Source organism: Myiozetetes cayanensis, unplaced genomic scaffold (assembly GCF_022539395.1).
Source record: "Myiozetetes cayanensis isolate MyiCay16 unplaced genomic scaffold, myiCay2020 scf17, whole genome shotgun sequence".
NCBI lineage: Eukaryota > Metazoa > Chordata > Aves > Passeriformes > Tyrannidae > Myiozetetes > Myiozetetes cayanensis.
The window spans coordinates 662,254-686,483 of NW_026087378.1; the positions used below are offsets into that span (position 1 = coordinate 662,254).

General features: G+C 51.0%; 2 protein-coding genes across 5 annotated transcripts in view; one reads left to right on the plus strand and one right to left on the minus strand.

Annotated features, from left to right (window-relative positions):
* The window catches only part of NRG2 (neuregulin 2), a 158,851-nt gene extending 156,105 nt beyond the window's left edge, over positions 1-2,746 (plus strand). For all 3 annotated transcript variants that reach the window (XM_050312047.1, XM_050312048.1, XM_050312046.1), the window contains one exon: positions 232-2,746. In XM_050312047.1, the coding sequence (XP_050168004.1) occupies positions 232-889 (658 nt within the window). In that variant the 3' untranslated portion in view covers positions 890-2,746. The remainder of the gene's footprint in view (positions 1-231) is intronic.
* A 3,858-nt stretch (positions 2,747-6,604) lies between these two features.
* Positions 6,605-24,230, minus strand: part of PSD2 (pleckstrin and Sec7 domain containing 2) — a 64,927-nt gene continuing 47,301 nt past the window's right edge. For both annotated transcript variants that reach the window (XM_050312043.1, XM_050312044.1), the window contains 6 exons: positions 20,927-21,117; positions 19,751-19,821; positions 11,974-12,131; positions 10,817-10,961; positions 9,569-9,712; positions 6,605-8,351 (listed from right to left, as the gene is read on the minus strand). In XM_050312043.1, coding sequence (XP_050168000.1) covers positions 8,145-8,351; positions 9,569-9,712; positions 10,817-10,961; positions 11,974-12,131; positions 19,751-19,821; positions 20,927-21,117 — 916 coding nt within the window. In that variant the 3' untranslated portion in view covers positions 6,605-8,144. The remainder of the gene's footprint in view (positions 8,352-9,568; positions 9,713-10,816; positions 10,962-11,973; positions 12,132-19,750; positions 19,822-20,926; positions 21,118-24,230) is intronic.

A 24,230-nucleotide genomic window follows, 5' to 3' on the forward strand; every position in this document is an offset into this window, starting at 1 on the left:
GGCGATCTGGGGATGCACAATGCACAGTGCCCTAGTGCCCACTAAAAGCAGCAACTCACACTCCCTTGGCCCAGCAGTGCAAGCTCCCTCCTCCTGGTTCCCCAGGAGTTGTGGAGCTCCAGCAGCAGGTGCACCGGAGGCCTCACAGGTCCCTGAGTCAGGCGGTCGGCGCAGCTGGGTGGTTTTTTGGGGGGTTTCTCGGTGTGTCCAAACAGCGCTGTTGTTTTTCAGGTACGTGTCGGCCCTGACCACCCCAGCACGCCTGTCACCTGTCGACTTCCACTACCCGATGACCACGCAGGTGCCCACCTTCGAGATCACCTCCCCCAACTCGGCGCACGCCGTGTCCCTGCCGCCGGCGGCTCCCATCAGCTTCCGCGTGGAGGAACAGCAGCCCCTCCTGCGGCGCTACCAGCTCCCCTTCCAGGACACGCAGAGGTACGACAGCTACTACCAAAGGAAGACCTACCTAAACGACAGCATGGGGAGCCTTCCCTCCAGCCCCTTCCGCATCACAGAGGACGACGAGTACGAGACGACGCAGGAGTACGTCACAGCGCTAGAGCAGCCAAAGAAAACAGCCAGCAGCAACAGGCGGTGGAAAAAATCCAAACTGAACGGGCACATCCCTCACAGGGCCAGAGCCGTCCGGGACTCCTTCTCCTTGAGCAGCGCCTCTTACAGCGAGTCTGACGAGGAGCTGGTGGCCGAGAGCACCCCGTTCCTAAGCACTCAGAACAATGAGGCGGCGCACACAGAGTCGCCGCCGCTGCACCGGCCGGGCGACAGCCGGACTCACTATTCCTGCAGCAGACACAGCGCCCACGGGGAGAGCGGGCGCGGCAGCCTGGCACACGTGGCGCCCAAACCGGACCCCGATCCTCTCTAGGCACCTCCCAGGCTCGTTGCACCTGCAGACACAACCGCACGGAGGAGGCCGAGGAGGGAGGGAGGCGAGACGGAAACAAAAAAAAAAAACAAAACAATGAAACAGGAACAGAAAAAAACAAACAAACAAACAAAAACACACAAAAAACAAAAAATAAATATTTTTATTTTATATAAAAGAGGGGGAAAAATATAACAAATAAAATGTTTTATTTTCATTTTAGCAAAGTTGTCTTATAATAGCTAACGACAATGACTTTTTTATAGGGAATCTCTATTTATATGTAATGTCTTGATTTACAGCTTCCGAGAAAAAAAACAAAAAAAAAGGTTTAAAAAAAAAAAAGAAGAAGAAAAGAAAACAAACAATAAAGTAACAAAGAAAAGTGGGCCAATTTTTGACTACTTAAAAATAGAAAACAAAACTATCGTGGTGCCTTTTGCTGTATGCTAGTGCTGGGATTCATGCCGAGGATTCTGTTTCAGTAGCATTTTTAAGATCATAGATTTTTGTTTGGGAGACAACCTGTCACAAGGGCGCTCTTCTGTCGGAAGAAAACAGCCTCGCCACTTTGCCCCCCCGTACCCTGCTATTAATGATCTTATTCTTTAAAGTATTGTTTAAACACACATTAAGGACATGAGTGGGAGCATTTCCATTATCATGTCTGACGGGGATCTGTCTTGCCCTGTAAAATACTTGTATTTCCGCTTAAATCAGGAGAAAAAGAAACCCCAAAAGCACCGTGCTGAAACGCAAGAAATAAAGTTTCTTTTGCCACACAGGTAGGAAGACAAAATGAAATCGCGCGGCAGCAGCAGCCCTTACAATGTATCTCCCAGCCTTTGGCCATCTCACCTGTGGGTCTGGAGTTGGGTTGGCACAGGTTTGTAGTCAGGCAAGGCAGACACCCGTGTGACCACGGTGGATCACACCCTGTCAGGTACCGCTGAATCTGGGTCGCTCAATCCGTCCTGGGCAGGCTCTGTGAGGTGTTCCCAGCGGGGTGGGCTCTGTCCAGCCCCGGTGCCCGTGGCTGCGTTGCCGTGCCAGTGCCATGCTGGCCATGGCACCCCCTTGGCTGAGCGGTGTAGCCACGGTGCTGTGGGGCTGTGGTGTCCTGTGTGACATCCTGCGTGACATCCTTGCCGGGAGGACACCCAGAGGGTGCTGCCAAGGCGTGGCATGGCCTCGTGTCCCCCTGGCCGCGGTGCCGAGCGGTCGCCGGCTGTGCTGCCCCAGGGTTCGGCAGGACCCAGAGCACTTTTGGTCCTGCTTGTCGCCCCTGCCTTGGCTGGGAAGGGCCCCATGAGGGGCAGCCCAGCGAGCGGATCCTCCCCTACTGCCGTGCCATGTATTGTAAAGAAAGTTGTTACCGTCACGTCCCGCCATTGGCGATGGACATCGTGTTTCCAAACTCGGAGCAGCTCTGGCCATCGGCTCTGCGGCGCAAAGAGACAGTCCTGCGTGTCCAGGCGGCAGAGCACCCCCGTGGAAGTGCCCCTCTCTCCTCAGTTCTCTGCAGCAAACCTGTTTACATTGTAGCCTGACTTTTTTCTTTTTATATTTTTACTTCTGCATGTCCTTTGCATTTCAGATACTGTAGATTGGATGCATGGTGAAGCTGTGACTGAGAAGATAATACAACAATTGACAGTGTATTATTTCATTTAACTTTTAGCAATAAAGTAACTAAACCCTCTATTCCTCACCCATGATGGGGTCAGATAGAAAACTCTGCTAATTTGTCATAAGATGATTGTCAAAGTTTGCTCTGGATTGTCTGAATGTCAGAACTCTCGACTGTTTAACACTTGAACATTTTTTATATTATAAATAAAATAAGAAATAACAAGCTGTGGGCTGCATTAATATCAGGCCCTTTGTGGGGGCAAATGGAGAGCTGTAACAGGTACCATCCACAGAATCACAGACTGGTTGAGGTTGGAAAAGATTTCTTCCAAATTCCCTGCTACATCAGCTCACCCAGAGCCAGTTGCCCAGGCCTGTTCCCAGTCAGGGTTTGAATATCTCCAAGGATGGCAACACCACAACTTTCTTTGGGTAACCTTTGTCAGTGCTTGGTTCCCCTCAAAGCAAAAAAGTGTCTTCTTGCATTTGGACTGTATTTACTAATTTTTTATTTTCTGCCCATTGCCTCCTGTCCTGTCACTGGATGCTTCTGAGAAGAGTTCAGCTTCCTCTTCTTCACTGCCTCCCATCAGGTATTTGTACACATGTAACATCCTCCTGAGCCCTCTCCAGGCTGAACAGTCCCAGCTCCCTCATCCTTTCCTCATATGAAAGATGCTCTGGTTCAGTAAAGATCTTTATGCCCATAGAGACCCATAGGTAGGTGTTTTTCTACCAGGCATGGAAATTTGACCATCTCTGCAGGGCTTAGAACTGGAGACTCACTGAGGTGAGTGAATGCCACCCTCATATCTCTCAGGTGGATCCCATTCCTTCTCCAGCTGCACACCAGGAGATCCTCCTTCACTCCAAATGTGACAGCTTTTAGTTGTTCCAAGAGAGGCCAAGGTGTGTGGCATGTGCTACATGCTGGCACCCATTTCAGTGACTTTTTCAGCAGAGTGGAGACATGTTGGGTCCAACCCTGCCAGTGCTGTGCTGTCGTGCAACACCTGCCCACCCACAAAACAGATCCCTTCTTCAGCTCTTCCGTGGCAAATCCATGTCTCTGGATAACCTCCCTGTAGGGGACTCACTGACAACACAGTGAATTCACAGGCATCACAGTCCCTGAGGGCGAGCTCATGGCTCAGCCCAGCTCACATCTTGCTCCCTTCTTCCTGCTCAGTGAGATGAGGAGATGCCCAAAAGTCCCAGATGAACTCCCCTAGGAGGAGAGGGATCTGCTGCACGCTGGTCTGAGACAACCCCATGGGAATGGATAGGTTGGAACTAGATGACCTTCGTTAGAACTAGATGATCTGGTTGGAACAAGATGACCTTTAATGTCCCTTCCAACCCAAACCATTCTATGATTCTCTGAATGCACAGAGCCATGAGAGAAGCCCCCACCCCTCGCGGTGCTGCCCACCCTGAAGGCCCAGCTAATCACACCCACAGGCTGGGTTTCTTCTGCTCCAACTCCCCCCGCCTCCAGGATGCCCATTGCCCATTGCTGGGTCACAGGCCACCCCTAACACCCATCACATGTGCTGAGGGGACTCCAGACAGACCAGAGGGCTCAGCACTTCACCCTCAATAAGGCATCTCAACACTGATTCCCCAGAAGGTTAAAGGCTGAAGGATCCTGCCCTCCTGTCACCCAAGGAGGTCTTACATGTCTAGGACTGGGGATAAAGGTGGTGGGGTCACATCCTGATTTGGGTGAAGTGTGCCATGTAACCCTTGGATGCATCATGCCCCACTTCTGTGCAGCCCCAAACCTTGCTGGATGAAGGCAGTGGTACCTGCAGCTCTCCACTCTCCCACTGCTCTGGGGACACGCTCCAACTTCCTGTTGCCTTTGGTCTCCCATCTTATCTCCTCCAGTGGCTCCTGGAGCATTGTGAGATGGACAGGAACAGAGAGAGAGCACTTCACCCCTTGGAAGAGACACATGTGGGAGATCACCAAGGCTGATCCCTGGGGAACACAGAGAAATAGAAAGGAGGTGGGGGGCTGTTGGGTTCCCAAAGCATCCATGGCTCTCCTCAGGATCTGTGAGCTTGTGAGCTCCATCATGGAGAAGTCTCTCCTGCAGGAAGGTGCAGCTCTTGGGTCTCCTGCTGCTGAGCTCTGGGCCGGGGTGCAGAGCAGCCCTGGGGTGCAGAAAAAACATGTGGCCAAACCTCAGGGTGTGCTCAATGCAGCTCATCCCCACCAGGCATCCCTGCTGCTCTCTGCTTTCTGGGTCCCTCAGAAAGGAGCTGTGGGTTTGCCCTGCACAGGGGGATCCTTCTCTGTTCTGTGGTTTGCAGAGACCTGTGATGCTCTGCACCTGCTAAGACATCACTAGCTCTGAGCCATGGCAGCCTCAGGATTTCTTTTTCGTAGTGATTTCTCGTTAAACGTGCCCCTTGATTCCCATAATTGTGTGCTATATTTAGAGGCAGTTACGCTACTTCAATTTTCTCTCCGATTGCCTCTGAAGGAAGCCTGTATCTCTCTCCTTTTTCCCCTGGCTGGTTTATTTTTAGCCTCCTCATTTCCAGCCATGTGTATTCCCAGGGTTCGCCTGTAAATATTTTAGAGTGATTTTCACAGGTGGGGGGAGCCAGCTCTGCTCTGCCTGTGTGATGCCTTTGCTGCCCTTCCCAGAGGGGAAGGGATCGCTCTGCTGACACAGATCGGGTGGCACAAGCAGGAGAGGAGCACCAGATCCTGGCTTTGGGGTCACAAAGCCTCCCCCAGAAAAAGTCCCTCTGAAATGAATTTGGTGTTGTGTCCAGGAGAGGTGGTCAGGCTGAACCACCACTGTCAGGTGAGGTTGTGTGAGGCCCAGAGCAGTCGTGGTGGCTGCTAGAGGGGCTGGCACAGGCTGGGGATGTGCCAGAAAGCACATCTGGATGCCTCCAGGAAGAGAAAAGGATGTGGCTCCCTAGCTCCTCTGAGATGCTGCTTTTCCCTCTTAGTGGTGGGTGGCTTGAGTCCTTGACCTCCAGAGGGGGAAAGGGGAAGGAAAAAACTGTTTTCTTCCAGGTTCCTTTGGTCAAACAAGGAATTTTTGGCTGTTCTCAGTGCCCTTGAGCAGGTGAGATGCTCTCACCACACCTGCATGTGTGTGTCAACCTGGATCAGGACTTGTGCCCTTGGCAAACTGCTGGTAGTCTTACCCTCAGAGTAAAGTGCAAGTTTTTACCCTGAGTGCAAGTTTTACCCTCAGAGTTGCCTTGCCAAGTGCTGTCTGACATCAGCTGCCACCCCTTTCCACATCCATGGGGTGCTGAGTCTCAAGGCTTTGAGGCTTTTTCCTGGTGCCCAAAGGAGACTTTGCAAGATCCTGCTTTTCTCTGCAAGGTCCTCCCAGCTGAGCATGGCAGACTGGCACCTTCAGTCAGGGGGCTGAGCTGCTCTTGGTGGCAGCTCAAACACACTGGAGATGTCACTGCCCGCTGGAAGGGATGCTCAGAAAGGGCAAGCTGAAGTGCAAAGTATGCCTGGGATTTTGGAAAGGAGGAGTTAGGTCCAGATTTCCTCCAGACTTCCACTGTGGGAGTCTGAGCACCAGACACTTCATGTGAGTAGGAGCATCTTGGAGATCTTCAGAGCAAGGGATGTCTGTACAGTACCTGACACAAAAGCAGTGATGCCTTGGAGAAACAGCCAGCCAGTGTAGCCCTGGGCTCCTCCTCTCCCCCCAGAACATCTCCAACCCCCAGTGCAGGTGTTGGTACCTTTCTACTCCCATAAATCTCTAGGCTGCACATGGACAGACACACCTGGGATGCGCCAGCCAGAGAGAAGAGTTCCTGAATGTGTTCCCAAAGCAGCCCATCTGTCCTCACCTGCTCCAGGGGTGTCATCCACCCAAAGCACAGGCAGGCCAGTGCTTTCAGCCCCCAGGAGGATGGGTGGGGTTGTAACCCACTTGTGGAAAGGAATTGCCATTTTTTAGTGCTGTCTGTCCATACAGTCCTGGCTTTTGTGCAGCAGGTGCTGGTGGAGACCTGTATCAGCCTGGCCTTCTGATGCTGGGAAATCTGGGATCAATCCAGCACACGGTGGAACTCTGCTTCAGACCAATTCTCTTTACCAACAGATTCAGCTTTATTGTTATTCTTTTTTTTTTTTTTACATGATTCTTAGTGCATCATTTCAAATAAACTATCAAACTGTACAAAGAAACAGAGATAAAAGAAGAGGTGACAAAGTTGGGAAGAGGTTTTTAGTGTCATGAACCATCATGGAAAACAGTAGTCCATACGCTTTCAAACGTTGAAGGTCCAAATAAATCTTATTCTTTTTGTTTAAAAAAATGCTGCAAAAGATAAACAATAAATGACTGTAATTAGCAGCTACAAGATCCTTCAAAACTGGAACTTGATTACTGTGAATGCACGGAGGGGAAAGAAAAGCAATCTGAAATAAAGGACCAAACCAAACTGTGAAATAAATAAAGCGTGGGAGGACGGTCGTGGCATTGAAATGCAGAGGAATCACTTCAGCACAACAGCAAATCATTGGACCACAGACAGCAGAAAGGAACAGAAACACAATTCCCCACTTAAAGGAGTACAGCGTGTGCATCGCAGGATGGAGGGATCCAGCAGGGATGGGCAGGTGGGATTGCTCCTGCACACAAAGGTTCCCTGGAGCTGGTGCACAGCTCCAATTGTGCCTCAGACCCAAAGTGGTGCATGTTGTGGCTGCCAAATAAGCAGCCACTTGGCCAGTTTGTCTGGATAAGCAGGAACGGGAGAGCGATGTTCCACAGCAAAGCCAGGTGGGACTTCCATTTGAGTTAAAAAAAGGAGAAAAAGGGAAAAAAAAAAAAGATACATAGGCTACTGCAATTTTTAAAACATCCTGGTGGGCTGGTCAGACCCTCCACGTCCCTAGTGACTTCCCCAGGCAGCTTTGCCTTCACTTGCACACTGAGGTTAAAAACCCACGTTAGAGTTTCCTTATATATATATATTTATTTATATATATTCATATGTATATATATATATATAAAAAGGATAAGGTGACAGAGGGCACTCCAGGCCTCTCCTGCCAGGGGCAGATGATGTTCCCATGTGCCACGCTGGAGACACCTCTCACTTGGTCCGTGATCAGCTCACGACACCCGCCTCGTGTCAGGACGTGCTGAAGGTGCTCCCCTACGGGAGGGACGTGCTCCTGCCCCTCTGTGCCCTTCTCTGGGAGCGCTGGTGGTGCCACAGACCATGTCATCTCGGCTGAGTTTCCTGCACTGCCGGGGACTGTGACCATGAACCGGTGGGGACTCCAGGGAGGGAAGGCGGAGAGAGAGGGCTGGTGGAGAAAAGAGCAACCCGGCCCTTGAAGAACCAGCAACATCCCTTTTGTTGTGCAGGCTGCAGCAGGAGGGAAAGAAAAGCCACTGGTGCTGTTGGGAATGAAGAAGAGATGATGCTGAAATGCCAGAGCATTGTCAGAGAGTGTCAACTAAAGCTTCTTTGATTTCTTTCACTAGAGCAATCCCCACGTCATACATGTCTACGGTTTTGCTCGTATAATTTCCTAAGTAAAATTGTGCTCATCGATCTAGTCCAGGAGCGCAGAGCATCGCCGGTTCATCCCCCTGTGCGCACCTTCCTTGTTAAGTGTTCTGCTCTAAAATGTCCTTTTCTGCCTTACAGCTGATGGACAGGTGCCCTTGGCTCAAGGAAGGGCTTGAATGTGTCTTCCTCAAAGCAAGGTCCTCAGCTTCCACCTTGAAGAAACTGGTCTCGATTCTCTCCAGGTCATCCGTCCCCACTTTTATCTTCATGCACAGCAGGTTGATGTACGTCTCATAGCGGCTCTTCTGCAGGGAAAGAGGGAACAGAGAGCCTGGCAACAGGTACAAGCCACGGTGGGTGTGGCAATGCCATCTGCTGCTGCAGGAAAACCCATCCTGTACCGTCAGGATCCCACCAATCTCACCCCCAGGTTTAACCTCAGCACAGTGCCTGGTCTTTTTAAGGACTTGGGTAATACCTATCCTTTCTCTTAACATCTCAGAGGCAGCCTCTTCTACTGGCTTCTTTGTCAGCCCAGAGAAACAAGCATTTCTAGAGCACATCTCATAAGGCCGATGAGATGAATTATGCTCTGGAAGTGCCAACTTCTCCTTGCGGACTGAAAAGGCAGCCCTGAGAAATGCTCGGATGGAGACTCCTCTGCAGGCATCCAAAACAAGATGTCTGGAAAATGGGAGGCAGCAGCAACTGTTTGAAAGGCTGGTACAAAGACAAGGGAACCAGTGGCCAGAAGCTGTGGCTTTGGAGAGTCTGGGTGTTACACAAAAGGGTGGTGCAGCCCTGGCATGAGGGAGGTGGAATATTTCCATCCCTGGAGATTTCTGAGGCTCAGCCACTAAATGACACACAGTCTGGGCTAAGACTAGGAATATTCCAAGTTCCTGCTGGAAGCAAGACTAGAGGCCTCCAGCAGTCCCTTCCCACTGACACCTATGTGGCAGGAATCTTCTGCTCAACTCTCACTGGAACGAAATATCCCATTTGTCCCACAATTAAATGCCTATTAGACTTTAAAGAGAGCTAAAACTTAGTTACATGCATCCTCAAAGAGTCTGTAATCAGCTGTAATGCTGGGTTTGGCTTTATTTACAGAAATTGTTGCAGCAAAACAAGATTAATTCTCTCAGGGATTCCCTTCACTTTTTATTAATGTTGCTGTAAAAGACTGATGCACACTGAGAACTGAACCACTTTCTTACTTGGGACCTAAGGAAATGTCAAGATCTGGCACAGCAAAGGAAGATTTTCTTTCTCTCATCAGTTTTCCCCTCCTCTGGTTAGAAATCACAGAGGGGAGGGAATGTCTGTTATGTCTTTTTTTAGCTTCAGTGCAAAACAGCAAGGCTTGCTCCTGTCCCAAGACACCCAGTCAGCTTGGGAGTCCTTGTCCTTCTCTCTCCTTTCATGCTCTCCCAGGCCCACAGCATCCACCCTGGAGTTCTCAGTTCTCCTCAATCAGCCAAGGTATCATTTATCACGGAAAAGATGAAAGTTCCTTTACCTCAAATATTAGGTAATGTTCTTTGAGTCTGTATTCCTCAGCCTCTTTTGACTTGAGGCTCTTCTCTACAGGATGTAATTTATGCTCTGCTAATTCGTCTGCAATCTGCTTCATTTTATTTTCATGAGACCTCAGCTGTTCCTCCTGCCGAGAGAAGAGTTGTCAGGTATTAAAACGTGGGAGTGCAGCACCCAAGTGCTCCGCCTGCCTGTGGATGTGGGAGCTCTCTCTGCAAGGACAAAAGCTCAGCTACTGTGCCAGAGCCAAAGGTGTGCTGTGAATTTGCAAATTCATCTGATAAGGAGCAGTGGAAACACAGGGATTTGAGTGATCCAACCCTCAGGGATCTCAGGTGCCAAGAGCGGATTTTATTGGCATCGGGGCATCTTTAGCATCAAAACGTGAAATGCTCCACATCCTTTAACAGCCAGGCAGAGCCAGCAGTGTCCAGCTGGTTGGTCATCCTGCTCTTTCCAAGATAAGAGCAGCCTCCCCATTTGGGTTCTGAGAAAGGCGACATCTGGTCACATCTGGCTCAGTTGACAGGACCTGTATCTCTGCCCTGACATTTCAGGCTGTCCTCCCCTTTGCTGGGGGGCACTGGCAGTGTCTCCCCACTTTTTGGAAGTGCTAAGGCATGTTGGGATTTCCCTGGACACGGAAACAAAAGCTCCCCTTTGGATGGCAGCTGCTTTTGGTGAGCTGAGCCTTAGGCAGCTGTGGCCTTGTGCCCTGGGACCTCTTGCTTCCAGAAACTTCCCTACTGAGTGAGACTCAGACTCCCCCTTCACCTGTGGCTTTTCAGTTTGAGAAACAAGAGGCTGCCACCTGTAAGTGCATATTTTATTATAAAATAAACCTGGGCTGCAGGTAAATAAGATAAAAATACAATAAACCCGCAGAGCTGTTGGGCTCTGCAGCATCAACTGTGGAACTATTCAGCTCTTTCAACTCCAGCAACTGGAAGGTGCTGGGATGTGATGGGCAAGGAGCAATAAATAAGCCAGAACCAACAGCCAAAGAGGCAGGTGTGGGTAGGGCTGTTTACAACCACTGCAAAGGAAGCACTGGCCTGACACCAGGATTTTCCATGTCTGTCCAGGTCACCTGCTCCACTGCCCTGCTCCTGCCCTGAGCACCTCAGTGTGCCCGTCAGGCAGCAACAGGGGGACCTGCAGACGAGCTCAGCAGGACCTGCCTGCTGAAGGGCTTGCTGATACCCCTCCATCACTCCTTCTCTCACATTACCTGGCACAGCTTGGTCATGGACGAAGGCAGGAGCGGGCGGCAGAACTTCTTCATGGAGCAGATTGCAGCTGGGAAGGCTGGAGCAGAGAAAATGGCAGCAACAAGGTTGATTCGCAGGATCCAGGAGAGCATTTCTTCCTTACTCCTGTTATGGAGGAGGGGAGAAGAGAGAGGGTGTCTGTAAACGCTCCTGACCCAGGACCAGCCAGCTCACAATGGTCCTGGAGCCACCCATGCTCAGGAGGGACATCAGTGGCTTTGCTTTGAAGCCACTTTGTGCCACCCTGGGTTGTGACCAGAGGGAAATCCTGGATAACTGGCTCCTCTACAGTGCCCCAGTGATTTCAGGGCTGCTTTGTGTCTCTCAAAGTCCTGGCAGTCCTGCCTTCCTCATCAGCTCTGTCAGCATTCCTGAGGAGCTGGGGACAGGCTAGGGCCAAGGATGTCCTGCTCTTTGGAGAGCAAGAGCCACAAACAGAGGTCCCAGGGAGCAGGATGGATCCCTCAGTTGTGTGATTGGTGGGACATTACCCAGAGTCTCTCATCAAGTTTGTTCAGGCACTGCTCCCCCAGCCCTGCCAGGGGCTTTTGCTGCAGAAATTCAGATGTCAACCTTTAGTTTGATAGCACTCCAGCCCAGCTTCCAATGTCACCTCTCTCAGCAGAAGATGTGAAAAACACGAGACAGAAGAGATGACTCAATCACACTTGACACTTATGAACAGCACAACTTTCCTCTGCAATGGACTAAGGAAGGAAGAAGATCCAGCCTGGCTGAGACATCTTCTCTGAGGAGCTTTAGACAGTTTTCCCATCAAAGGATGATGAGGTGAACCATCCCCTCCTCAGTTCAATGCACCACATGGATTTTCTCCCTTCCACTGCCAGTTGAAGTTAGCAAGGGGAGCCTTCTACTCAGCCCTTTTCATCCCAGCCCATCCTGCTCAGCCCAGCTTGGTGACAGATGAGAAAGACCTTCAGGACTGACACAAAGCTACCAAGAAACTGTGACCTATGACCAGATCCTTTGAGCAGTCCCTCAGCTCCTTGCTCCCCCAGCCCTGTCCCCTGCTGTGTGTGCTGACCTGGGCAGGTCAGAGGGACTCTGGCAGTGGCTGGAGGTCAGGCTGCCCATCCAGGGAAGAGCTGGTACTCACGGGGCCTGGAAGAGGAAGACTCTCCAGTCAGCTGTCTTCAGCTTGAGCACGTTGGACTTCTTGCTGTAGTCGGAGGCTTTTGTGGCTAAGGCGTGGTGCACGCGGATGGCGTTCTTCAGATCCACTTCAGAGAGGTCTTTGTCAGGTTTATATTCGTCCTGCGAGGAGGAACGTTAATTGGATAATGACAACACTAACACTTGCGGGCTGCTTTAATGAACCTGCCTCTCTCCCCCTATAATCACAGAGTGCCGGGACCAGAAAAAGCACTGCTTTGTACAGTAAATGCTGGGAGCTGATAATGATAATAATTAACATCTGGCAACTGCTTCCATCATTAAGTTCACTGGGAAGATGTGAAGAAGGAGATGAAAGTTTCGAACATAATTAGCAATAGTTCTCTCTAACATGGCACACGCCTGAGGCTTCGTGGGAAGGCGCAAGGCAGGGCCAGGGTTCTGCAGAGCTGCCCCCACAGCTCAGAGCTTGAGCTGGGATGCAATTTCCAGTCCACAGTGGGTATCAGTGAGCACCTGGCCTGGTGCTGCAGCTTCACAGAATCATAGAATCATAGAATGGTTTGGGTTGGAAGAGTCCTTAAAGCTCATCTCATTCCACCCCCTGCCACGGGCAGGGCACCTTCCACTAGCCCAGGCTGCTCCAAGCCCCCTCCGACCTGGTATTGGACACTTCCAATGATGTGAGATGGGGCAGCCACAGCTTCTCTGGGTAACCTGTGCCAGGGCCTCACCACCCTCACAGTAAAGAATTTTTTCATATATCTAACCTAAATTCCCTCTCTTTGAGTTTGAACCCATTACTCCTTGTCCTATCACTCCAGCTTTATATGGAGGAGTGTCTGGGCTCTGGAACAGCAGCATCCCTGCAACCAGTGCTCTTCCATACAGCTGTGGGGTTTGATGGGCAGTTGCCAGACTGAGTGTGGCTCACCTGAACCACTCTTGGTCTTCCTTTAGTGCCCCCTCGGCCCAGTCTCCCCTGTAATTCATTATCCTGGCACCTGCAAATTGCAGCAGCATTCCCTGGATTCTGCTTTGCTTTCTCCACTGAAGGACAATTTCACACAAGTAGGGAATTAGGCAATAACTATATATGTGCATATTTTATAACAAGGTAGAAAACACCGAACATGGAATCCTGCAAGTATGACCTTGGCACAGCACTCTTTGGGAAAAAGCGGAGTCCGGTCAATCCTGTGTTTGCCTTTTGCTTTCCCAGTGACTGAGCTCATGGCCACTTAAAACAGTACCCTTTCTCTCACTCTGCACCCCTGCCAGCTCAACAGCTGGCCCAGCTGGATGGTGGGATGGAAGGATGGGCAGATGGAGGGATACACACATGGACAGGTGACATAAGAGAACCTGGCCTGGCTAAAGCAAAGCGCCACGCCACCACCCTGAGCACGGCAGGACAGGGTGCCCATGGAAGGGCCTGCCTTGCCCTGGAAGGTTACAGTGCCACAGGACTACTGTGCTCTATGGTTTGCTTTCCTTGACTGCCCTTGGTTGTCAGCACCAGGGCAGCTCTGTCTGGTGGTGGTCTATCTGTCCCAGCCCTTCCTCAGCTTTCAAGCCAGACCTCGGTTTGTTCTGTAGATTTGCAAAAAGATGGTTTTCTCCTGTGTCCTGGTGATACAAATCCAGCTGTTCAGGAAGAGACATGCTGCAGGTGGTTACCATGGTCAGTGAGGCTGTTCTCTGGTGTAGGGTCAGAAAGGTTGCTCTTCAGAGCACCAGCACTTCCCAGCCCATGGATGTGGCTCACTGATGGGAGATAAGCTTCTGAAGCCTTTCTTCCCTCCTTTTCTGAAGCAATCATCCCATCCAGGAGAGTGGTTGCCATACTGTGTTCATCAGCATTTGAAACTTGGCATTGTGAAAAAAAAAAAATTCCATGTGGCCACCCAGAAATGTCAGGCAGGGATTTCTGGGCTTGGTGAACCCCAAAGAATAGCCCTGGCTTTCCAGCAGAGGAAGGCTGGGTGCTGCAGGCACCCTGTGTTTGGGTGAGTCTTCAGGTGGGCAGTATAAAGGATTTCAGTAGCCAGAGGAATGGGCTGTTAGCCTTGCAGCAAAGAAAAACAAATGCTTTGCTTTGGGAGGACCTAATGTGTTCCCCCACATGGAGAGAAATACTTGTCTGAGGATGACATTGCTGCTCAGGCCTCCATAATTGTAGAGATCCCCCAATTCAGGATGTTTTTCCAAGGCTGAAGCTCTCTGGATCTGAACAAATCTGACTGTTCTGCCCATGATCTCTAATTTCAAGATAAGCTTTCTGAAAATACAGCACAAATAACTCGGCTTAAAGACATATGACAAGAAGAACCTGCCACAGCTGCAAAGTTCTTTGACTAAAGCAGATCCTCACTCTGAATGGAATCATCAGGTATTGTTTTATGGATTTCAGGCTCTCAGGCTTCAGTGTTTATGTAAGGAAAAGCCAAATCTTCTTTTCCAATGCTGGGCCCAGTAAATCAGAGGGAGGTTGAATGAAGAGCGTTCTCTCCACTTTCTGCCTCCCTGTTTGCAGGAGTGCAAAGTGCTGGAGGTCAGTGCATGGGCTGACCCTTCCAGGAGGCTCATCCCAGTGCCTGTGCTGTGGTGGTCATGATGGTGTGGATGGCTGATGATGCTGAGGGATGTCTGTGTTGCTCTTAAACTGCTCCATCCACAGACATCCCTAAGGCTTGCCTGATGCCTCACATGTCTGAAGCCACCACAGTGCCCAGCACTTACACCACACTGTAACCTACTCCATGTAGCCTCTCCCTGGAGAATAATCCCTTGCCCTTCAACAAATCACATCAGCTCTACTCTGAAGTCTCCAGCAGCTTCTCTGTATTTTGCCTCATACTCTTTCTGAGCTTTGATGTAAGTTCGAGTGTGTGCATAAACTGCTGCTGAGCAAGAGATGTGTCCAAAAACATAACATTAACAGAAACACTTCCAGTGAAGTGATTTCAGTTTAACTCTCAAAGAAACTGATCTGTACTAAAACATAAGTGATATCATGTTTGGAGGAACTTCAGGCAATGTTTTGTCCATTATATTGTATCACTAACCTCATTCCATGGTGTTATCCTGCCATACATTTCTTGGCAAAGAGGTTGTTTTGCTATCAGGGGCTCGAGAATTTTTGTCATATGTGTCCTGCACCATTCTCACAGGTACTTGTCACTGGGAAATGGGCAAAGGAATGTTGTGCTAATCATTCCAGTTACCCTTAGCCACCCAACCCTTGCATCTCCAGGTGTAGGATAGTTGGGCTCAGCACTTTCCAGGGTCTGTTTTTGGGGATACCCCCTGCAGGAATTGATCCCAGGTGCGCACACTTTGTTTCAGAATCCCTCTAAATTTCCTTTCAGCTCCTGATGCTGGTGGTGTAGCCAGATTCCCCACTCACGTGCCTTCCCTGCTGCACCAAGGCTCTGCTTAAACACGCACGACCACCCCCCAGCCTGGGCTCAGCTTTGGCCATGGTGCTGCTCCTGGAGGCTTTGGGCCACTGTGCCCTGCTGCCCACCCCTGTGAGCAGGTGGTGGGAGATCCACCAGTAATCTCAAAGCTTGTTTTGTCATGAAAAGGCCCCTACATCTTGTCCCTGCCTTTGTAGGGCACCCAGATGTGGTGAGAGAGCCTCAGTGTGTCTGCAATCCCCTCCTCTGGCCTCAGAACCAGCCCTGGGCAGCGCTGGGAATATGGACATGGAGCAGCAGAGATTCCTCATGGTCGGGCTTGTGAGTGGCTTCTCCTCTTTTTCCTTTTCTTCACCTCACATCTACCAGCCTAAACAAACCATTTAATAAGGAATACTAACCCCTGTGCACTTTCCAGACTTGACAAGGACTTGGCTCTCCAAGGAGCACTGTCTTGGCAAGGGCCTGCCTGCAACAGCATCTGTGGCTCAGGGCTTTGCTGGGAACCCCCTCGTGGTTGGGGACTGCAAGGGCAGAACCTGAGGGAAGACCTGCACCCTTTCCAGTACCTCTGTATAAAAGCACCTCATGCTTTACAGGCTCTCCATCATTCTTCTCAACACCCCTCCACGCGTGGTGATTAAGGGTTATTATCCCCATTTCACAGAGGTGAAGTAAGTTGCCAAAGGCCATGGAGTGAGTCAGTGCCCAGAGCAGATTAGTGCACAGGAGAGGTGTGCCCTGCTCCCAAACCTGCATTGCTTCCTCAAGAAATGTGCTGCAGCCCTTTAGGGGATCCAGCAATTGCTCCAGCAGACTGTGCTCCAACATGCTGATCCAGCAATTAACACCGGCACGTCAGTGACACGTGACATCTCCTCACCAGCAGATTCATGGCTCCTGCCTGAATTGTTTCTGTCAGACCCACTTCTACCTGTTCACCCACCCTTCTGCCTGTTTTATGTCCACCTCTCTGTCTGGCTCTTCCTCTTTTTATTTACCTTCCCAGGCCCTCCTTCCCCCCCGCACCCCTTTCCCTCTCTCTCTCACTCTTATTTATACTCAACTTGCTCCTCAAAATCAAATGTAGGAGAGTTTCCTATGAAACTCATGGGAATTTACTATTAAAGCCCAGATCCTTGATTTGGTCTGAGAAAAAAAGTGGAACAGGCTGAACCTGTGCTCCATGAGCCAGGTGGGTCTGCAGGCAGGTACTTTCTCCTCTATCCTCACACCAGAAAATCTTTTCCCAGTGATTTGTGCTCAAGCCAGGTTCTACCTTATGTTTATCTGCAGGCATCTTCTGCTCAGATCCTGGAGGCTGGCACACCACTTCCTTCTGTATTGTGCAACTCCTTTGCTCTGCAAACCACCCCAGGGGCAAGAAATGGCACCAGGACTCCACAGGGCAGGTGGAGGTTTATCCACTCTCATAGCTTTGGGAATGCTTGGAAATGACAGGGAAAAGACTTTGTCTTCATGGCCTCATCCTTCTGTTCTGTCTCTGCAAGCCTGGTAGACACTGTCTACAGCCAAGCCCATCCCAAGGAATCCCCCAAAGAGGACTATAACAGAGTCTGGAAACCCCTCTTTGCCCAAATCCTTTGCCCAAACATTCCTTAGCTTTATTTTTGTTGTTGTTCCAAATGTAGCTCCCTTGGGGCACCCTTGGCAACTCTGGTCCCTCCTGCTAATTACACATCAGCCATGGCTGTTATTTATCAGACACTTTCATTACCTAAACAAATCGTAGGTGTTTTGCTTTTTCAGTCCTTGTCTGTAAAGAAAGGCCTCAGTCTTAACCATTTGCTCCTGAAGGTCACTGAGATAAGAACATTGTTCTTCTAACTGCCATGTCAGCCTCATCCTCACTCTCTTTTAAATCCTGAACACCTTGGACTAACATAATGAACTATATTGATGGGTGGATGTTGCTGCAAGCCTTGAAACAGTGAAGAAACTCCAACCCCTCTGCCCCAGGAGCAGCAATGACACTCAGTGTCAGCATCATGGCTCCTCCTGCTGCTGTACAAGCAGTCAAGAAAATCTTCAGGAAACTGGATTTTGATCCAGAATGGAAGAAAATTCCATTCTGGAAGTGTATTTCGTTCCCAATCACAGAATCACAGAATATCCCAAGTTGGAAGGGACCCACATGGATCATCGAGTCCAACTCCTGGACCTGCACAGGACCATACCCAAGAGTCACACCTGAGAATATTGTCCAAGCACTCCTGGAGCTCTGGCAGCCTTGGTGCTGTGCCCACTGCTTTGGGGAGCCTGTTCAGTGTCCAACCACCCTCTGAGGGAAGAACCTTTTCCTGAGATCCAACCTAACCCTGCCCTGGCACAGCTTCAGGTCATTCCCTCAAGTCCTGTCACTGGTCACCACAGAGAAGACATCAATGCCTGCCCCTCTTCTTCCACTCAAGAGGAAATATTTACCCTCTCAACTGACTCATCCCAAGAGAAGTCCTTGGTGAAAAATCCATTTAGATCCAAAAGCTTTCTGCAACCATTGAAATTTTTTTTTCCATATAAAAACTGTCATAAAATTAAACGCTGATGGTAGCTCTGTACAAGTCAAATCCTCAAGCATCACCTGTGGTCAGCAAAAGGGCTCTTTGGTGGCCTCCAGGTGAGGATTTGTAATGAGACAAGGACCGAGATGTGAGAAGAGTGCTGCTGACTTGAAGGGCTGGATTAGATCTGGGCTCTCCCTCAGCTGCAGGAGAGAGTGGCAGGGCTCTGAACACCCCACTGTGCTAAGAGCAACCCACACTGCAAGTTACCATCCGCTGCTGCCAGATTTCCACTGGCTTTTCGACATCTGCCATAGGACCTGGCAAAACACGGGAATCTTTGGGGTGTGCTACGAGCTCTGAGTCATAATTCCGTGCTGCCCCGAGGATCTTTCTGCCTTTCTTATATAATCCACTGTTTGTTTACTCTCATTGCTGTGGAGATGATGCTGCAATAGGCAGGAGCATCTGCCCATGGGGAGTGCTGCTCCAGCAAGGTGAGTTCATGGGTTACTGCTCGGCATGTGCTGCTCAGGTGGTTCAGACCTAGTTCAGTGGGTTATGCTGTTGCATTATGAGCAGACATTTGGCATCCTGGGCTGGCTTGGGATTCACAGTCAAGTGAGCCTCTATCCGGTCTCCTCGGATTTTCCCGTGGAATACTTTCCAGCAAACCCTCCTAGCATCCCTACAGCATGCAGGGAAGCTATTCCACAGTGACTCTGGTTTCCATGAGGACCTGGGATTTGTGCTTGTGTTGACTAGAGGTGGCTACACAATGAACAGAGATGAAGAGAGGCAGAAAGTATCACTCAGCAGCCCATGGAAGGACCCAGATCAGGAAGGTCATGAAGAAGAATATAAACTTTAAACATAAAATCATGGAATCACAGCATATCCCCAGCTGGAAGGGACCCACAAGAATTATCCAAGTCCAACTCCTGGTCCTGCATAGGCCAGTCCCAACAATCCCACCTCAGGGTGTCATCCAAATGCTCCTTCAGCTCTGGCAGCCTTAGGGCTGTGCCCACTGCCCTGGGGAGCCTGTTCAGTGCCAACCACCCTCTGGGCGAAGAGCTCTTCCCTGATATCCAGCCTAACTCTCTGCTGACACAGCCTCAGCTGTTCCCTCAGGTCCTGGTCACAGGGAACAGAGATCAGAGCTGCCCCTCTGCTGCTTCTTGTAGGGAAGCTGCAAACCCTGGGAGGTCTGACCTCACCAGTCTCCTCTTCTCCAGCTGAACAAGCCAAGTGACCTCAGTTGCTCCCTCCAGACCCTTCCCCATCCTCATGTCCCTCCTTTGGATGCTCTCCAACAGCTTTAGACCTTTCTGATATTGTGGTGCCCAAAACTGCCCCCAGAACCCAAGGTGAGGCCACAGAGAGCAGAGTGGGACAATCCCCTCCCTGATGTGTCCCAGGACAGGGTTGGCCCTCCTGGCTGCCAAGGCACTGCTGACTGTCCCACTGGCCATTGACCAGGACCTCCAGGGCCCTTTCCCAGCGCTGCTTTCCACCCTCTCATTCCCAGTCTGTCCATACATCCAGTGTTGCCCCATCCCAGGGGCAGAATCCAGCACTTCCCCTTGCTGAACTTCATATGGCTGGTGAATCCATCTCTGATTTATCAAGGTCTCTCTGCAGGGCCTCTCTGCCCTTGAGGGACTCAACAGCTCCTCCCAGTTTAGTGTGGGCAAACTTACTTAGTACCCCTTCCAGTCCTGCATCCAAATCATTAGTGAGTCTCCTGCTTAGGACAGCAGGACTGCTTTGGAGACAGCACGAGACAGCAAAGGGGATAACCCCCCATGGTTACCTTTTGTAAATAAAGGACGGTCCCTTTAAGCACAGCATAAAATTTCTTCCAACCTCTTCTTCCTCTGGGAGCTAAAAGAGGAAGAATATTTAATTGTACATGTCTGCTCCTGCTGGTGCTGCCTGACCTTCCTGGCAAACCCAACCCTTCTCCTGACCCACCACAGGCACACAGTGGTGCCCAGACCTCATACACCTCCAAGCTTTTGCTGACGAGTGGCTTGTCTGCAGGGATGTGTTTGAGAGACAGTAGCTGGGCTCTGCAGCCTCCCAGCAGGAACAAAGCAGGTCAACACCAGAGATGAGCTGGTCCAGGGGCACCACTGGACACCTGCAGGAAGTCTCTGCTCCTCTAAGTCCGGGTTTGTGCTCCTTGGACTAAATGCTTGTGGAGCAGAGACATCCCCTGAGACTCCCCTGCTTCTGGGCAGTTGGGCAGCTGTACCCCTGGGTAAGCAGCTTCTCTGACACTGAGGAGGGAGCATTGCCACCAGCCAGCTTGATGGACTTGGGGACAGACAGCTTTCTGGAAGCTGGAGAGGGGTGGAAGGCAAGGGGAGCCATAAACATCACCACAAGACAGCTGATCCTCCAAGCACGGGATATTAGGGAAGTGCTGGAAGCAAGGGAGACCTTTGGTGGTAATCTCATCTGAAGACTTTAAATTGGCTGCAGTGATTGGGCCAATCACATCAATTAGCAAAAGGGATTATCTAAAGTTTAATTAATCTCAGCTCATTAACAGCTCCCAAATATCTTTTCCTTTACCTTGCCTGTAACCCCACATGCTGACAGCAGAGCTGTGGGGTGTTCTGTGCCCCAGCCAGCACATGGCAGGATATGGACAGGAGCAAGGCCTGGCAGACCAGACTGTCCCCAAGACCAGGGCTGGGGAGGACATCCTGACCTCATTGCTCACAGAGTGGGATTGGGAATATGCCCATGAACAGGATGGAAGAGCAGATCTGTCTGTGTGGGGTAGGCTGTTAGATTCCTTAGTGAGAAGGGAAGACTGAGGCCTCCTGAAAACATTCATGTCTACAAACGCCTCAAAACACCCTCCTTTCCCTGCATCCTGGCTCTTTAGGGTGTCTCTCTTGCATTCCCTGGGATGTAGTGAGGACATGCCAGGGAGAAGGGCAGGGAAAACCTCTCCCCCTGTCCCATTAACACGTACTTCTCTTCCCATCCATGTCTGCGTGGGTTTTGCGGGTGAGGACCCCATGCTTGTAGGTGACGGCGTTCAGCGCCTGGGGGATGTCCAGGAAGGGGTTGCTGCTGTCAACAATCCTCGTCACTTTCTTCGCACTGGCTCCGAATTTGTCATCTACCAGCTCCGAGAGGGATTTCCTCAACTCGTCCTCATCGCTTGGAAACAAAATCAGAGAAGAGACTGAGTGGAGAAGACGTGGGGTGGGTCAGGGAAAGAAAAAGAAAGGAGATGCAGGGACAATGCACACAGTGCCAGTGGTGGTGGTCTGAGCTGGGAGGAGTGTGGGTGACAAATAACCCAGAGGTCCCACTGTGAGGTTACTCAACATGGGTGAGAGGATGGGGGCTTGTCTGAACACCAGGAAACTACAGACACCCCATGCTGAGGACAACAGGCATTTCACAGGGAGAGTCTCTGATTCTGTGCCCTAAAACCAGAGCTTAAGGAGAGCTTTTGCTGAAATCCAGGTATTACCAGCATTTCTCAACTGCTGAGAGGCAGCACCTGCGGCCTCTTAGATACTGAAGGACCTTTAGGAATGTCCTCTGCAGCTCTGAGGAACAAAAGCTCAGCAGACATTAGGGAGATGAGCCACTTGACCAAAAAAAGACAATCCCTGGAACAGGTTATGCGTCAGCTCCCCATTTGTGTCCTCAGGGTGAGCTGGCAAAGAGGAAGAAATGCTGGTCATTTCCATAAAAACTGCTTCTCCTCACAGATCTCCTGGTCCTGGACCTCGAACATCAAGAGTTGGGCATCTTAGCAAAGTGTTACTGACTCCATCAAGCCTGTCTCTTCCTGTCTGGAGTAAAACCTACTCTGGCACATAGGAACTAGAACTTGTGTGGGAAGTGATAGCTCCCAGTGTCCCTGGGACAAGGAGGAAGAGCAAACAGAGACTTTCTGCCCTGTGTGACAAATGTCAATGTCTAAATGCCTTATGTGGTCACGTTAGGTTGAGATCAGACTGGGACCAAACCACAGCTGAGGAGTGACCCAGAGGTGAATCCACTGGCTGGGATGTGAGCAGTAGAACACCACACTGCCCCCCTGCACAAGCAGGTGGCCAAAGCATCAGACACTTTGTGGAAGAGAAGGATGATTTCTCAGCCCTCAGCACCTACAGGAGTCCTGGGGCTTAGGCAGAGCCCAGACACTACATCTGGGTGGGGAGTTAGTAGGGCTCAGTTCTTTAGGCTGCACCAGAGGGACCCCTCAGAGTCCTTCGTGCTGCTGGGCTGATGGTCACACACCTGCCTGTCTGGTGGGATTTGTGGTCAAGGGCATTTCCTTCCTGGGATGGACAAGGACAGAAGGCAGAGGCAAGCAGGGAGGAGAGGGTCCTGCCTGTGCACGGCTGTGACTCAGTGCCAGATGTCCAAGAAAAAACCAGGAATCCCCTGCCAGGGAGTCTCTGACCCGGGCACCTCATGCCAGGGAGTTTCTGCCCCAGGTATCCCATATCGGGAAGCATCTCTCAGCACTTGAGGAGCTGAGGGGTCTCGATCCCAGGCTGGTGTGGGGTGAGTGAGGGGTTGCAGGGATACGGTGGGGTGGGTGGAGGAGGGAAGGAGGGGGCTGGATGCTGCAGCGGGACGCGGGCGGTGGTGGCGGGGGGTGACATCCCTGGGATGTGCCCGAGCAGGGAGCTGTGCTGGCGGGCGTTGTGTAACCAGAGCCCGCATCCAGCGGCAGATGGATGCACTCCTGCTGAACTCCCCTTACATAAACCATCCCGCCGGCTGCGGCTGCGGAGCTCGGAGCTCCCTCTCGCGACAGAGCCCACGCGCAGGTGACGGGAAAGACGGGCTTTAAAGGGAAACCGGTGGTACCTGACCCGCTAAGAAACTTCTGCCTTCCCCAGGGCTGGCTGCGGAAGGAGACACCAGCCACTGCCATCGGGGTGCTGATGGGGGTTCCTGCTCTGCAAAGCGTGACCCAGGCAGGTGGGGAGGGAGGGAGGATCAAAGCAGCTCCAGATGCTTTTCTGCTCAAGATAATATGAGGGAGAGAGCAGGTGATGGGGTTAAAGGCACAGAAGGTCCTGTTCAGTCCCATGACAAGAGGGGTCTGAGATTAAAGAGGAGAGGAGGGGAGGGGAGGAAAGGGAAAGGGAAAGGGAAAGAAGGAGAAGGAAAGAGGTAGAGGGGAAAGAGAAAAAGGGAAAGAGAGAAAGGGAAAGGGAATGTCCACAGTGTTAGCTTAGGATGCCAGGTCTGTTATGGGCTTTTCATCAGCAGCAATGAGAAGACACTGGGGCTGGGGGTCTCACTGAGGGTCCTGGCTCTGCTCTGGGCAGGGGTGAGTGGTAGAGCAGGGGAACAAGGGCTGAGGAAGGTGCTGTGTGAACCTGTGATGGGAGGCACCATGCCAGCTGTTTCCAGGCTTGTTTCATCTGGAGGAGAAGACAAAGTGCATCTCATTGACTTTGTGGAATGACATAAAAAGCAGAGGTACAGGGCCACAGCTGAGAGGGCCAGGAGCACCCCAGGACTTCACCGGGGCTCTGGGTGAACAGCAGGGTGAGCAGGAGCCAGCCAGTGTATTCTGGCAGAAACAGAGGCCAAGAGCACCCTGGGCTGTGTAACAGCGGCACAGTGAGGAGGCGGAGAGAAGTGATCCCCTGCTCTGTGCTCGTTGCATCCTATCGTGGTACAGCAAACAGTGCCGGCCCCCAGCTCAGGAAAGAACACCAACAAGGTGGAGAGAGTTCAGCTGAGGCCATCAAGGAGCCTGAGGGCTGTGTAAGAGGTGACTGAGGAACTGGACTTGCTCAGCCCAGAGAAGAGGTGGATTTGGAGGAGCTCCAGGCAGCCCTGCCCGTGTGAGGGGGTTATTGAGAGGACAAAGCCAGGCTCTTCACTGTGGTGTGTGGCAGAAGGACAAGAGTCAGCGGGCATAAGGCAAAACAACAGAGACAAGAAAACAATGCCACTCTCAGAATAGTTAAGTATTGGTTTGTTGATCCAGGGGGTTGTGGGTTCTCTGTCCTTGGAGGTTTTCAGGATTAAACTGAACAAAGCTCTGAGTGTCCTGGTCTGAATTCAGAGTTGACCATACTTTGAGGAGGGAGCTGGCCTGGTGGTATCACAAGGTCCCTTCCCTCCTGAGTGATTCTCTATTTCCAGAAAAAAACCCAAACCGATGTGGAAGAGGTGGAAAGTCTCAGTAACCAAAGGAACCTTTTCCTTGTGCAAAGGCTTCTGAAGCACCTGGAGAGGGACCAGCATTTTACTTGTGTAATGGTAAACAAAGAGGGCATTCCCTT